The sequence below is a fragment of the Zingiber officinale genome, chromosome 8A (assembly GCF_018446385.1).
Source record: "Zingiber officinale cultivar Zhangliang chromosome 8A, Zo_v1.1, whole genome shotgun sequence".
NCBI lineage: Eukaryota > Viridiplantae > Streptophyta > Magnoliopsida > Zingiberales > Zingiberaceae > Zingiber > Zingiber officinale.
In genome coordinates, this window is record NC_056000.1 from 58,888,804 (window position 1) to 58,904,339 (window position 15,536).

At 37.5% G+C, this 15,536-nt stretch overlaps 1 protein-coding gene across 1 annotated transcript; it reads left to right on the forward strand.

The window, feature by feature from the left end:
* Positions 1–8,422: 8,422 nt before the first annotated feature.
* Positions 8,423–15,148, forward strand: LOC122009190 (proteinaceous RNase P 1, chloroplastic/mitochondrial-like). Its single transcript, XM_042565257.1, has 6 exons — positions 8,423–9,649; positions 10,032–10,121; positions 10,223–10,404; positions 12,603–12,723; positions 14,676–14,744; positions 14,827–15,148. The coding sequence occupies exons 1-6, from the start codon at positions 8,495–8,497 to the stop codon at positions 14,977–14,979; spliced, it is 1,770 nt and encodes a 589-aa protein (XP_042421191.1). The 5' UTR covers positions 8,423–8,494; the 3' UTR covers positions 14,980–15,148.
* The last annotated feature ends 388 nt before the right edge of the window (positions 15,149–15,536 follow it).

Consider the following 15,536-nt stretch of genomic DNA (forward strand, 5'->3'; position numbering starts at 1 on the left):
AAATTACTCCCACTCGGTTGACTAGATTCAGGCATTTCCTGATTTGTTGATAAAGGAACATTATCCTCCTCCTCTATCTCATATAGAGGAATTGTCTTATCAACTTCACCTCGTGTTGGGAACTCAGTTTCTAGAAAAGTAGCATCTCTTGACTCTATCTCAGAGATGGTTCCATCTTGTCGCTCACCAATAAAAACATAACCCTTAGAGGTCTCAGAGTACCTTATAAAGATACACTTCTTACCTCTGGGTCATAGTTTTCCATATTCGTGAGTCTTATCATGAACGTAGGCAGCTGACCCCCAAGGTCTCAGATTACTCAAATCCAATTTTCTGCCTGTCCAACGTTCATGTGGGGTAGATGGAACTGACTTTGAAGACACTTTGTTAAGTATATAGGTCGCAACTAATAATGCATCTCCCCAATAGGAGATTGGCAAATTAGCCTGCGCCATCATAGACCTAACCATTTCAAGAAGAGTCCTATGTCTTCTTTCAGCAACCCCATTTTGCTGTGGAGTTCCAGGGATAGTAAGCTGCCTAATAATCCCTTTCTCATTACACATTGTCTTGAACTGATCAGACAAATATTATCCTCCACGGTCAGTGCGCAAGGTTTTAACCTTACGTTCCAATTGATTCTCAACTTCGTTCAAGTAACGAATAAAGCAATCCAATGCTTCAGATTTGTGAGAAATCAAATACACATGACCAAAACGTGTGAAGTCATCGATAAATGTAATGAAATAAGAACTCCCATTTCTAGCCTTCACATTCATTGGACCACAAATATCCGAATGAATTAATTGCAATGGTGAATCAGCCCTAATAGCCTTACCAAATGGTTTCCTAGTCGTATTTCCAGCAAGACAATGCTCACATATAGACAAGTTAATCTTAGCATGAGTGCCTAATAGACCCTCCTTAGCTAATCTATTCATTCGTTCTTGTCCTATATGTCCCAATCTAGCATGTCAAATTTCATCATTAACATCAGCATTACTAGTAAGAGCAATATTTGAAAAACAACTATTATTATTTGGTTCTACATCAAGAACCATAAAACTATTTGTTACATAACCATATCCAATTAACACAGAGTTAATTCGAAGTTTCACACAACAGCTATAAAAATTTACATTGTAACCTAGAATCTCAGGAGCGTACAGGACATCATGTAGAAACAAAGTGCCTCCACCACGTAGGTTGAGCTTGCAAGTGTCAATTCCTTTGACTTCTATTCTTGCATTGTTTTCTACATATATCCATTTGCTGCCAGCTGGTACCCGACGGTACTCCACATATGTAGCTCGATCACGAGATACGTGGTTCGTTGCTCCTGAATCTACAATCCACAAAGGATACGAATCAACTAACAACACTGTACTTGCAACATATTGCTCGTGTAAAAAAGATAAAAATGGATTTACCTTTTTATGCTCAGTACAATCCCGAGCAAAATGACCCTTCTTGCCACAGTTGAAGCAGGTCAACTTGCTCCTAGGTTTTTATCCATTTTTCTTTCCTTTCTTCTTGATTTGGTTTTTCGCAGCAACAACATTAACCTCCTTTCCTTTCCCCTTTCCTTTCTTGAACCACTTGTTCTTATTCTTGGAACCAGAACCTTCAGCTATAAAAGCTTGACACGAAATCCTTGCGGATTCAATCCTCTCCGCCTCAAGTTCCACATGGCGTGAGACATCAGCGAAAGTCTTAATACTCTCATTATGGGTCAGGTTCTATTTCATCGTTTCCCAAGAATCAGGAAGGAACGGATAACTGCCTGAACCTGTTGTTCATCGGTCAACGTATAACCAGCAGTCTTAAGCTCTCGAATCATATTACCCATCTCCCTGAGATGTTGGGCCATGGTAACATTCGAGCGCTTCTTACAACTATCAAACTTGATAGTTAGCTGACGGAGCTTACTCAGACTAACTCCACTGTACTTCTCTCTAAGGGCTACCCAGACTGCATGAGCCAATGGTAATGGCTCATATTCAAATACTAGGTCATCTACCATTGAACTAATCAATATGCCCTTAGCAATGGAGTCCTTCCTTTTCCATGCCTTATAGGCATCAAGGTCACGTCTGTGTTGTGCTGAAGAACCATCAACCGGTTCCTCCATAATTTGGTTTACAGCCTCCAGAACTTCTTGTTCCTCAAGGACATATTGTATCTTGAGGTGCCAGATTTTGTAGTTATCCCCATATAATTTCTCACCCTTATTGAGTTCAGCTATGATATTTTTAGTTGCCATGATCTACATAAATAAATAAATTAATTATTATTTCAGTGTAATTCATATATGTGCAACTATTTATTGACTCAGTGTAAATTAGAGTTAGTTTACAAAATCAAGTGATAACATTGTTTCCACTCATCATTTGTATGTTCTAATCTAATCAACACTGATCAATTATATTACACATATCCCAACTAATGAACAAATCATTTTATATGAACGAATCATATTTATATGAACTAATCATATCATGAAATGAACTAATCATTTCCAAGTTAGTTAACATATAACATAACTTTTATTATATAATTCTGTTCGTACAAAACAACAGAAATTATTACATGACTCAAAAACTAGATGAGCTAACACTGCTCGTACATAACGACAGCAAACAGAACACTAATAAACTAGATAGGCCAGCACTGCTCCCACTAGGACAAACACTAGTATAGCAGCCAACACTATCCCTATTAACCTGGACTCATTTGGGATAATCTCAGATGGGGCAGCTTCAGGATTCTCCATTAAATCTATTTCTGGATCTTCCTCGAGCATCTCCTGGTCCTCTTCAGACTCTTCAGGCTCTTCTTCACCCATATGGTGAAGTAGTTCCTCACACAGTATTGAATATGTGACACACCCTTGATGACGCCCCCATACATAGTCTGCTATTATCCTGGGATACTCTGGCAATGAATGCATCAATGCCCAGATCCTATAACTGTCCAGGACTGGAAACTCTTCTTGCTCAAGTTTCCAAAATAGTCTATCCAGCCGTCTAACATGTCCGTCAACTCCATAAGCAGACTTATACTCTATCTCCTGAATCTCCTCTCGGAGCTGGTTTCGCCGCACTTCACGACGAGTCAATGTGGTAATCGTCCGTGCCATCTGAAAAATTGAATTTAAATAAGTCAGTACAAAACCGACTAACCAATACAAAACTAGTTTAATTCAATTTATACAGGCATACCATCATTATAAATCAAGAAAAATAAATCTTCTCGATTTTCAGTAGTTTAAGTCGACTGACCCATTAGACCGGTCAATCAGGAGTCTGGATGTTAAACTTAATCTATTGTTCTCATTAGAACTAATCTAATTGGACCTATGTTCTGTTCTCATTTAAGCCCATTTGAGTCAATCACAGACTTATTAATCAAACTCAGGTTTGTTTGACTCGTCCAATTGCCCATTGGATTAAGTCTGATTCATTAGAACAAATCCAATGTTTCTGATCAAATTTTGACACAACGGAACTAATCCAGTCATATTTGATCAGCCCAACTTCTGTAATTAAGAATATTCAATTAATTCAATAATAAACCGGGTTGGTTAAACCAACAAATAATTTAAACCAGCTTTAGGTATCATTGAATCAAATTGGTCTACCTAAATCAATCAATAATTTAAACCAGACCTGAGTTTGATTGATCTAGTTGGTAGGGTTCTATTTTCGTAAATTGAATAATAAATTAATTAAATATTTATTTATTAATTAATAATACATTTACTTATGTATTTAATTAATTAATAAATATATTTAATTAATTTTTCAACTACTGTTCATATTCGTGAAGAAAAAAATTAAAAACATGCATGCACTTTACCCTACACGTTTTTGTTTTTTTTCTTTTATTTTATTTTCTCCACAGTGCTTCGAAGCACTGTTCATCCTATTCTTGAATCGATTCATGAATCGATTCAAGTGCATGTATTTTACTGTGCTTCGTCAAAAAAAAACACTTTTTCTTTTATTTCTCAATCAATTCGTAAATCGATTCATTCACTGTGCCGTGAATTGAATCGATTCAATTCCTTTTCAATCAATTCAATTATTTGAATCGATTGCACAACCGATTAAAACAACAAAATATGCACTGTTCGTGTTTTTTTTAATTCCTCTTCAATCGATTCATGAATCGATCAAGCAATCTGTGCGATTTTTGAATCGATTATTTAATCGATTCAATTGCACTGTTTATCTTCTTCTTCGCAACAGAAGAATAAAAAACGCGAGCTTTTTCGCGTCGATTTCCATACTTTCAAAACTATACATGCTCTGATACCACTGTCGGTTGTTTTGAGAGCATGAAAAACTAAAACGAATCAATTGAATAATGCGGTAACTACTCACATGGATCTCCCGAAGAACCGCAACCAAAGACGCCGGTCGATGAAGTCGCCGATGAACCGCCGGAGACGTCGCTGCTGCTGTCGCCGAGAAGATCACCACACGGAACCTTCTCGGACTCTTCCACAAATCAAATCCTGTCCCTAGACGTTCTCTCTTTGCTCACTGATCACCTCACGCCTCTACTCGCTGATTACCTTCGCATCAACCTCTTCTTCTCCTCTGATTGCCTTGGACGCCTCTTATAAGAAGGCTGAGGAAGACGAAGGGGAAAGGACGCCCCTTCGTCTCCTTGGCGTTTCCAGCAAACTGTCGTTTGCGACAGCGAAAGGGACGAACCCTTTCGTCTGCCAAGTGTAACGCCCAACATATGATCGGTCGGATAAAGGTAGATCGAACATAAGGTTCTCACTGTACGCCCAATCGGGCAAAGGCCGGACGAGCTTAAGGGCACTTAGCCTCTTAAAGCTCTTTATATACAATTGGCCGGATAAAAGTAGATCGAACATAAGGCTCTCAGTGTATGCCCGGTCAGGCAAAGGCCGGGCGGACTTAAGGACACTTAGCCTCTTAAAGCTCTTTATATACGATCGATTGGATAAAGGCAGATCGAACATAAGGCTTTCAATATACGCCCGATTGAGAAAAGGTCAGGCGGGCTAAAAGACACTTAGCATCTTAGAGCTCTTTATATAAGATCGGCTGGATAAAAGCAGATCGAACATAAGACTCTCAGTGTACGCTCGACCAGGTAAAGGCTGGACGAGGTTAATGATACTTAGCATCTTAAAACTCTTTATATACGGTCGACCAGATAAAGGCAGATCAAATATAAGACTTTCAGTGTATGTCCAATTAGACAAAGGCCGGACGGACTTAAAGACACTTAGCCTCTTAGAGCTCTTTATATAAGATCGGTCGGATAAAGGTAGATAGAACATAATGCTCTCAGTGTACGCCCAACCAGGCAAAGGTCGGGCGAGCTTAATGACACTTAGCCTCATAGACCTCTTTAAATACAATTGGCTGGATAAAGGCATACCTAACATATGACTCTCTGTGTATGCCCGGGCGGGCAAGGCTAGCCAAGTTTAAATTACTTGATGATATATTACTCCTAAAAGGAAGTTCTAACATACATAATTTATCATATGACTTTTCAAAAGGATTTTTGGCATACTGTGTGCACTATATCAATCTTTGAATAGACCTATACAGTATTTAATATATGACAAAGCAGATTAATACAATGGCACAGCCATGCGGCAACCAGCCTTATGGACCAGCCGAAATATAATCAGCCGACAACATCTTACTATTTTATTAAAAATCTCCCCCCTTACTAACTAACTTTGGTGAAGCCTAAAATGCATTTATGTTAATGTCCTTTTTTCTATTTACACTAAAAATAATTCTAAGGTTTATTAGTAATTCCACAAGCAAAACAATCAGTGATCAAGAGTTCGAGACTCAGCTACAGCGTATTATTATGAATTTTTTCTCATTATTAATTGTCTCTGGTTGTTTTATATAAAAAAAATATAGTTCTTTTTAGTCTCATATCTTAGAATTGACAACACTATGATCAAAGAAGCTTCTATAAATATTTTAGGCCGACGATGTTAAAAAATATACTTTTCTTAATTTTTTTTACTAAGACAAGTATAATATTAAATTAAAATAATTTTTTACATAGGGAAACCCGTTACAGTAGTTTGTTGCTAGGATTCTCTAGCATCACTATTGTATGGGTAACACTAGAAAATCCAAACAATTCAGATTTTCAAAAACCCAAATAATTTATATATTATTATATTACACACGCAACGCGTGTGCACGATCACACTAGTTTTAATGATTTATCAAAACTTGCCGGGAAATATTCTTTTGGAGCATTCTTCGAAGGGTTATTATGTTCCTCATAAGCCAGCTAATCATAACAACATATGTCTTCAACCGCCTCAGTAGTGACGTGAAATATAATTGACAAAATAGGTACATCAGTGGGCAGATAAAAAATTCCTCTGACAGTTATTACATAATGTCCAAGCTGTGCTTTTTTCCATCACCTAACAAACTCTGACATATAGGGGACCACCTCGTGATCACTGAGGTTATGTGAAGTGATATAAAAAGGGGATCCTCTCCGTTGGCAAGGTACACAAACATCTACATATGAGTCTCAAAGAGTCTTCCTCCGGTCAACAAATCATCTATCAAAGCCAGCGCGTAATCTCTTTAGCCTTCAGACAAGAACATAATCGATTAAAATTGTTTTTGTGTTTAATGATTTAAAAATATATTTTGTATTGAAAAATCATATTCTCAATATAATGGATCAAATTGATGTTTGAAAGTATGAATATAATTAAAAGAACTAGACGAATACATAGAGCATAGTTTCATGTCATTTCAAGTTCTTTAGGTTCATTCATACTCTTAGACATCAATTTGACTTATTATGTTGAGAACAATAATTTTTTCAATACGAAATAGATTTTTTAATTTATTGCTAGGGACTTTACTACCCTGATGAATAGTTTGTCGAATCAATTGCTATATTGTAGCAATCGATTGAGAACAGTAACAGGGGTAAAATTGTATTGAGTATGTGATTTGATAATTTTAAAATTATGATACCTGATTTAGGTATTTCGAAAACTTACCTACGGTTCAGTAATTTGATGTAAAAGAAAACATTAGAAGGAGATGAACGAGAGAATAAACTAAACTATATAGTTGCACAACATAACCAAAAATGGGAAAAGACAATTTAGCCATAATTATTTGGTGAAAATATTTTAAAATTTACTATTGTTGGGTGAAAATATGTTGAATACGTGAGTAGAAGATGAGAGTTATAGAGATAAGATGTTAAAGTGGATGTGTAAATATAGGGTTTGCACTTATTAAAAACTCTAGAAGACCAAATTTACTATGGTATAAACATATTTTAGACAACCAATATTAAACACTATAGTTAAAGGGTGTGACATTATAAGAAATGTGCACCTCACATGAGGAAGAGAAATTTTTTTTAAAAAACTTGGTTAATAATAATAAAGTAAAATAAAATTTATTGAAGTATAAATAATAATACAATAAGAATACAATCTAATAACATAAAAGGATCCCTATAAATAATCTAACCTAGTGAGATGATGCTTAGTAGTTGTTGTTGCCTTGTTGTTCAACTTCAATGCCCTTGTTAAAATCAATGTTGGTTCACCATACCATAATCAAAGTTGGAATCTGCTCATTGATAAAATACACTAAGTTCATTGAAAATAACTTTCTTGTAAAGGGTAGGTTGGTGAACAAAACTTCCATCGATGCAAGATTTTAAGAAAGAGACTATTGCACATAATTTTACTCTATTTTTACAACAAACTGTTTTTGAAGCTCAAACATATAATCTTAAGATCACATAATAATAACTCTACTTTTGTGCTAAGACCGTCCTTCAAATATATCCTAGAACAATTTCATGCCTTGTGATATCTCTTTCTCGTATTCCCTCAAACCTAATATACACCTCATCTCAAGTTGTTGTCGATTGATTGGACCTTGACTTTTGATTCCTAGGGGAATATTTTTTAGGGTTAGGGATCATTGATTTCAGTTTGGCGAGTTCATTTTTAGCCACGAGGATGTGCCGTCATCAAAACTCAACTTTGGCCATAGCCTCTTTAAATTAGCGTTTCAAGAAAATAAGAGACTTTATTCTCGTAAATTGCAATTATCTATACAAAACATTCTACTGTTTGTACTTTTTAATTATAAAAAATTTATAGCACCATGCGAAATCATTGTATTTTTTTTTTGTCATATCGATTATTTCTAGACTTAAAAAAAAAAACAAGAAAAGAGTTTGAAACAGTCGGGACGAAAGTTAGACATTTGAATTATAAAAAATAAGAAAAGAGTTTTGGGGCATATGGCTTGGGGCCGTACAATCCGGCCCACTCAGACCCTATCGGTGATGAACCACGAGACGGCTAGGGCTTTCCCTTCGGGCTGATATTTCAGTCTTCCCCGTCAGAAATAAAACGGTTTAGCTCGCCCACTGCACTGCAACTGCAAGTGGAATCGAGTTGGGTGGTCCGAAATCCATGCCTTTGCCTCTGGCCGTCTCTGCCTCTCCTCGCTCGATCTTCCTCTCTAGATTTAAAATCTTCCCCTCAGTCTCACCCCGCTTCCATGCCCTCCACCGCTTCCCCTCGCCTCTCCTCCGCCCTCGCCCCTCTCTCACAACTTTCCTCCTCAAACCCCCTTCGTCCCTAACCCTCGCTACCCGTATGCCTTTCTCCGCCGCCGCCGCCGCCGCCGCCGCCACCCCCGCCGCAGCTACGCCCAACCCTGACATCGCCCCCGCCATCACCATGTCCAAGAAGAAAGCCCGCCGCGACTCCCCTGAGTTCATCCTCCGCCGCGGCCTCGACATGTGCTCCAAGAACGGGGACCTCCCCGAGGCACTCCGCCTCTACGACGCCGCACGCGCCGCCGCCACTCCACTCTCCCTCCACCTCTTCAACGTCCTCCTCTATCTCTGCTCCTCCCCCTCTGCCGGTCCCCTCGGCCTCGACCGCGGCTTTGAAATCTACCGCCAGATGGGCCTTGACGGCGTCGAACCCAACGAAGCGACCTTTACTAGTTTGGCCCGCCTCGCCGCCGCCAAAGAGGACCCCGACCTTGCCTTCGACCTCGTCAAGCAGATGGCTGCCGCTGGTATCCCGCCCAAGTTGCGTTCTTTTGGTCCGGCGTTGTTTGGGTTCTGCAAGAAAGGCGAGGTCGAGAAGGCTCACGAGGTGGAGGCTTACATGACCGAGACTAACGTTGAGCCCGAGGAGACAGAGCTCGCTGCGCTCCTTCACGCCAATGTTCAAAAGGATAGGGGAGACGATGTGTATCGTCTGCTCCACCGGTTACGGACTATTGTTAGACGGGTGTCCGAGTCTACTGCAGATATGATCGAGAGTTGGTTTAATACGGAAGCTGCAGAAGAAGTTGGGGTGGAGAAATGGGATATCAAAATAGTGAAGAAAGGGATAGTGGAGGGAGGAGGCGGTTGGCATGGGCAGGGTTGGTTAGGGAAGGGACGTTGGAACGTGGGCAGGACTCAGATGGACGAGACTGGCGTGTGCAGGAGGTGCGGGGAGAAACTTGTGTGCATAGATATAGACCCTGCAGAGACAGAAGATTTTGCAAACTCACTGGCAAAGCTAGCTTCTGAGAGAGAGGCTAGGGCTGACTTCACAGGATTCAAGGTTTGTGTGTTTACACCAAGATAAATTCGACTAATCTAGCCAATAATAGTATTAATGTGTGTCATTTGTATGTTTCGGTTGTTCATTCTCATGATATTCAAATGGACAGTCAGAACACTTGATTATTAAATGACTATTGAATAGAAACTGTTGAATGTGGAAGTTGCTTAAAAATCTTGCATATCATGTGATAATATCTAAAGCCTATTCATGTTGTTGATGTTACCGGCAATGACTGCCCTTTATCAATGCATCTTGTTCTCTTACTTAGAGTTTATATATACCCCTTAACTTTTGGTAAAATAATTCTTTTTTTTCTTTAACTTTATACTAATTGAAATTATAGATAGAAGACTAAATTATAGATGCCAACTCAAATCAGGATTGGCTTGATCATCATGGACCATTCGATGCTGTTTTAGATGCTGCAAACATTGGCCTTAACAACCAAAAAATATTCAATTTTTTTCAGGTAAAAAGTCTTCGCAATTTTATTGATTCTCTAATCATGTTGTAATATGCATAGCCATGACTAGTTTAGTGCATGCCATAATCAATTAATCACTGTGGCAGCTGAATTCGGTTGTCAATGGTATGCGTCAATTGAGTCCTTCAAAGAAATTGCCTCTGATTATTCTTCACAGTCACCGCTTGAGATCTGGCCCTGCTGGTAAACCACATAATCAGAGACTGTTGGACAGTTGGCGCAGGGCTGGGGTATTATATGCAACCCCACCTGGATCAAATGATGATTGGTAATTTTCTTTCATATTTGGACACGTGATCTTATTTTATATTTTTGCTCCTTTCCTTGCACATCAATTCAGTGTTGCTTGCACTGAATATGAAAACATGTTGCATTTGTTTACATTGAGAAATCTATTTCAATGTTCTATAATCAAACACTTTGATACTTTTAGTTGCAAATGGGTCTGACTAGTGGATATATAGTTCATTGGAAACATAGTGACGAATCACTTCAATCTCAACAATGGAAGATGTAGACTTTCTAGACAAGAATCTTTATAGAGGCTTCTAATATGACTTGTTTGCAAGATTGGAATTCATACTTTAGCATGCATCTCATTAATGCTTAGAGAATTTCCAAGTAATCATGCCTGCCAGACTTTTTTTATAGAGTTAATTTTCTTCAAATTATTGTGATGCACATATGATATCTAATAGTTAAAAGGGATAGCAAAGGTAGATTATGGGTAGGCTGTGTACCTTATTACTTAAATTGATGCAGCTGAAATATGATTAGACATATGCAGAGTGATGGAAAATTGGAAGGGGATATGCTTAATATTGGCTAATACCAAACTGTTATTGAATACACGTTTATGACACTAGTTATGAAAATTTTATTGACCAACCTAGGTAGCATTACAATTCGAGTTGCAATGTTCTCGGACAACTATCAATTGTATACTATTTTTTATCTCACATAACAATTGTATGCTTGAAGGGGAGCCTTGGCGCGGCGGTAAAGTTGTTGCCGTGTGACCTAGAGGTCATGAGTTCGAGTTTCGGAAACAGTTTCTTGCCAGTTAAGGCTGAGTACAATAGGCTCTTCCCCGGGGACCCATATTGGTGGGAGCTTTGAGCATGCTGCCCTTTCTATAACAATTGTATGCTTGAATGACCTACCTATATTATATTGTATTAAGCTGTTTCAATATAACATCCCATGTCTGTGGAAACTGTATTAGTGTATTGGATAGTTCAGCTGGAGTTGTATTAATGTGTTGGATATGCATAGGTTCATATTTTAATGCACATACTTTTGAAGTATTTAATTCCTCTAACTTAAATAAAACTGATGGGTAGAAATATATTGGAGCAGTTATTAACCATTTTGCCGTCAAGAACCTTTTCACTTGTTGACTGTGTCAAGTTTATAGCTTACTAATCAAAGAGTTTTATTAGCAATTTAGGAGAGCTAGGTTAGAAGTCTGTGGAGTAAACTATGGTGGAGAATTTTGCTGGTTATATCATTTTGTACCTGAAATATCCATAGGCTGGTTCTTAGATGTTAAGTTATATAGGAGCTGATCCTCTGTTAAAGTTGAAATTCATAGTTTTCAGCTGAATTGCCATCATAGGAGACTTCATATGGAGACATTTCCCAAAATTAATGTTTTGCTATGAATGCTATTTGATGCCTATGCCAAGGTATGTGCAATAAAATGATATACTCCTTTTCCTTTTTCATTGTGCTAGATTTGATTGTAATATGATCTTCTCTGCTGTATGTATCTTGGCTATGAATATATGATTCTCCCCAAAGTTATCTCCAATCTAGTTCCAGTTTCACACCTAAAGCAGACAAGCAAATACCTCATTGGAGGAATTGATTGGGTAGCAATCTGGAGCAGACTAATGGACACACAGTGACATATTATGTACTCCATGGCTTGTTTTTGCTAGATTTTTTTTACATGGTTTCTTCCTGGACCTCACTATAATTGGGCTGTATTGTTTATGTCTTGTTCGCCTCCTGCACCAATTGAACCATTCTCCTTTGCTTCTTCTCTTTGGCCACTCTAATCTTTGTACGTATTCTTTTTAATAAATTGCTAGGTGCTTTGCCTTCCTTTTTTCCAGAAGAAAGATGGTAGTCATGCAAAAACCATTAAAGTAATGCTGATTTCTTCCAAAACCTTTTGCTTTTGTTTTCTTTGCTTGATCCTGGGGCTTTGACTTCAGCTAAAGGAACACAGAATTATTAGGTGGCATGATTTTGAGATAAAACAATAATTCCTGCTTCTGAACTGCTTATTTTTCAGGCATTTCTATATATGTCTGATACATCATAATTCAATCAATATCTGCCAATGGCATCTTTAAGTTCTAAGATTGCATTAATATTTCTATTTCTTTCTATACATACCTCTTAATTAATCAATGGATTGTCATACACTGCTGAGTTTTGCTTCCATGCTGTTTACAGGTATTGGCTATATGCAGCTGTTAGATGTCGATCCCTGCTTGTCACAAATGATGAAATGAGAGACCACTTATTTGAACTACTTGGAACTAGCTTCTTTCCGAGATGGAAAGAGAAGCATCAGGTATTTAAAAATGTTTTGGATGATTGCTTTCTTTTTCAACAACAAAAAAAAAACAGCAGGAAATTTACCCTTTACTGTAGAATTGATGCAACATGAACAAATCGTGTTGCCCAAAAATCTGCTTTTGATGAATGAGGAGGGAAACTAATGTTATTTAGGTGAAGATAATTCAGTAGAAGAGATCTTGACCCTTTTATAGACCAGGAATATGAATATGTCTGAAAATTCCGCTAGCCAACTGTAAATCTAAACAACTTTCTTAAAATTAAATTAACAAAATTTATAAAGCCTCGAAAAACTTAACTACATTATTCTTCCTCCACAAGAAAAACTGAACTCTGACGAGTAGGATAGCAATATGTTTCAATAAGTCTTGGAACGTCTCATGTAAATGCTTAGCAGATGATCATGAGGTGCCTGTGGAAGATGGTTTTGGTGCCTCTTATTGCATCTCAACAAATAAGTTAGGTGTTGTGTTATAGTTCCTCTTTTGTGATCCATGTTTATTTTATATTTGATATTCCTTTTTTGTGAACTAAGTATCTTTTAGTGTTTTCATGGGAGCTAGCCCTATTTGTATATCAATGACCCTCTCAATAATATAAGTTGGTTTTGAGAGAGAGTTGATCCCAAAGTCATTAGAGTACTATCTATGAGCAAACCAATAAACAAAATAGGCTTGAATGTCTCTCGGTAAGACATCAAATCCATGACCTTCTCAATAATATAAGTTGGTTTTGAGAGAAAGAATTGATCCTGAAGTTGTTAGAGTACTATCTATGAGCAAACCAATAAACAAAATAGGCTTGAATTTCTCTTGGTAAGACATTAAATCCTCTATATTAAAAATTGAAATAATGTTTAATTCATGTGGTAATCAATAATATGTCTTATGACCTAATTTTCTCTCAATATTGAAAGATCAATGGATCGAGCATGAAGTTTTTTGTGGGAGTTTTTGGGAAATTACTTAGGGTAGATGCAGATAAGGACAATCTGTTACAATGTATTCCCTTTTCTATGATGTGCATCTATATGAATTTTATAAAGTTCATTGTGCAATGCAAAATCAACTGTATATGATTTATCACATGATGGTGGAAATGCACTAATCTTTTCCTCTACAGTTGATAGTAACTCTTTAATGTTTTGTTCTTATTCTTGGTTTTTCTTAATAACTTGGTTAAGTCGGCAATTGTATGGATTAATTTGTACCTCTTATTTTTTGAGTTATGCGAAGCTCCCCATGGTTAGTGCTAGCTTCTCCCTTATTAATGCAAAAACTCCATTGTGAATCACCAAGAAATGCTTGAGCATAATCTACGTGAAGATCTTTTGTTAATCTGTTAAGAAGTTTAGTTCATGCTTGTTCAACTTAGACAAGTTTTATCTGTGTGGTTGATATCTCAGGGGATTTTTTTCTTATTTTTACTCGAGTTTAGCTAAACTGAACCTTGCTTGAGTCGTGCTTAGATGAGATCTGCGAACATTTCTAGGTGAATGATGTTTCTGGTGTGTCATTTACTCAATAAACCTACCTAGAACAAATCGTTTACCAAGTAATCACATTGAGATGAAACAAAAAAATTAATGCTCTTTTGGCAACTTATGTTTTATTTAAAATATTGAAGACAAAATGGGATTAAAATTGCATATCACACCTTGCAAACTATTTACATTTTGCGAATAAAATAATGCCTCAAACACTAATCAGTACAATATTAGTTGGTGTAGCTATGCATGTTCTCTCTGTGTGTGAAGACTTTGCGTGAAAACGTACTGTAGATATTATTTATTTTCTTGAGCTCACAGGGGGCTGTTCACCCTGCCAATTACTCCATGCCAGAGTTGTAACTATTTTGGAGCATTTGGATCTTATACCTTCACTTTTCCAATTTAGCAATGATATCTTTGGGGCAATTCATTAGACACTTGTTTACCCATGCCGACAGGTTCGCTTGACCTTCTCACCCAATGGTCTCGCTTTTCACATGCCACCTCCATATTCAGTAGTAATACAGGTGAACACCTTAGTTGATTTTAGTTATGACACTGTCATTCTCATCACTATCTTCATCTTGGAACTCATCGAGTCGGTTTCAGGAGTCTGAAGGTGGGCGATGGCACATACCAACAGTTTCAGGTGATGAAGTTGAAACCTCTAGGCAGTGGATCTGCTCAACCAGATATGCTATGGCAGCCTCTTCACCTCCTCCGCAAAAAGAAACAAATAATTTATCTAAATTAAACTATTAAGACGTAAGCTTTTGTATATTCATTTTAAAACATTTCAACTTTATTTGATCATTCTTGTATTATTAGGCTTAGAGATACTGAGTATCTCTAAGCCAGAGAGTTCTCTTGTAAAGGACAAACATACTTGAGATACTTGAGTATTTCAATCATTAATTTTATCTTGACCGTCCGTTGCGAGTGCTCCCAATATACTTTAAGTAATTGGTGGAAAAATTTCATGGGCCGGATCGCTCACCCAGGTAGTCAGTGAGATTAATTAGATTTATTATTTTTCTATTCATAGTAACCTTTTAACTATTAGTGGCCATTCATAACATAAATGATGATTGTGGAGGGACCACACAAGGATCATGGAGGGACTGTGCAAAGATCATGAACCACGTTGCTGTAGTGAGAGGTATAGAGCTTGGAGAATTGAACTGGGATTGGAGAGTTCTAGGAGCTAAGCTTAGAACAGAGAACTTAGGGTATTCAGTTTGGATAGGGAGCTAAGCTTAGAACAGAGAACTTAGGGTATTCAGTTTGGATAGGGAGCTAAGCTTAGAACAGAGAACTTA

Bases quoted from the DNA above. Each gene is read 5' to 3' on its own strand.
- LOC122009190 (XM_042565257.1), top strand. From the start codon at position 8,495: ATGCCTTTGCCTCTGGCCGTCTCTGCCTCTCCTCGCTCGATCTTCCTC. The intron at 10,122-10,222 runs GTAAAAAGTCTT...TCACTGTGGCAG, and splicing joins AAATATTCAATTTTTTTCAG to CTGAATTCGGTTGTCAATGG. The intron at 12,724-14,675 runs GTATTTAAAAAT...CCATGCCGACAG, and splicing joins GATGGAAAGAGAAGCATCAG to GTTCGCTTGACCTTCTCACC.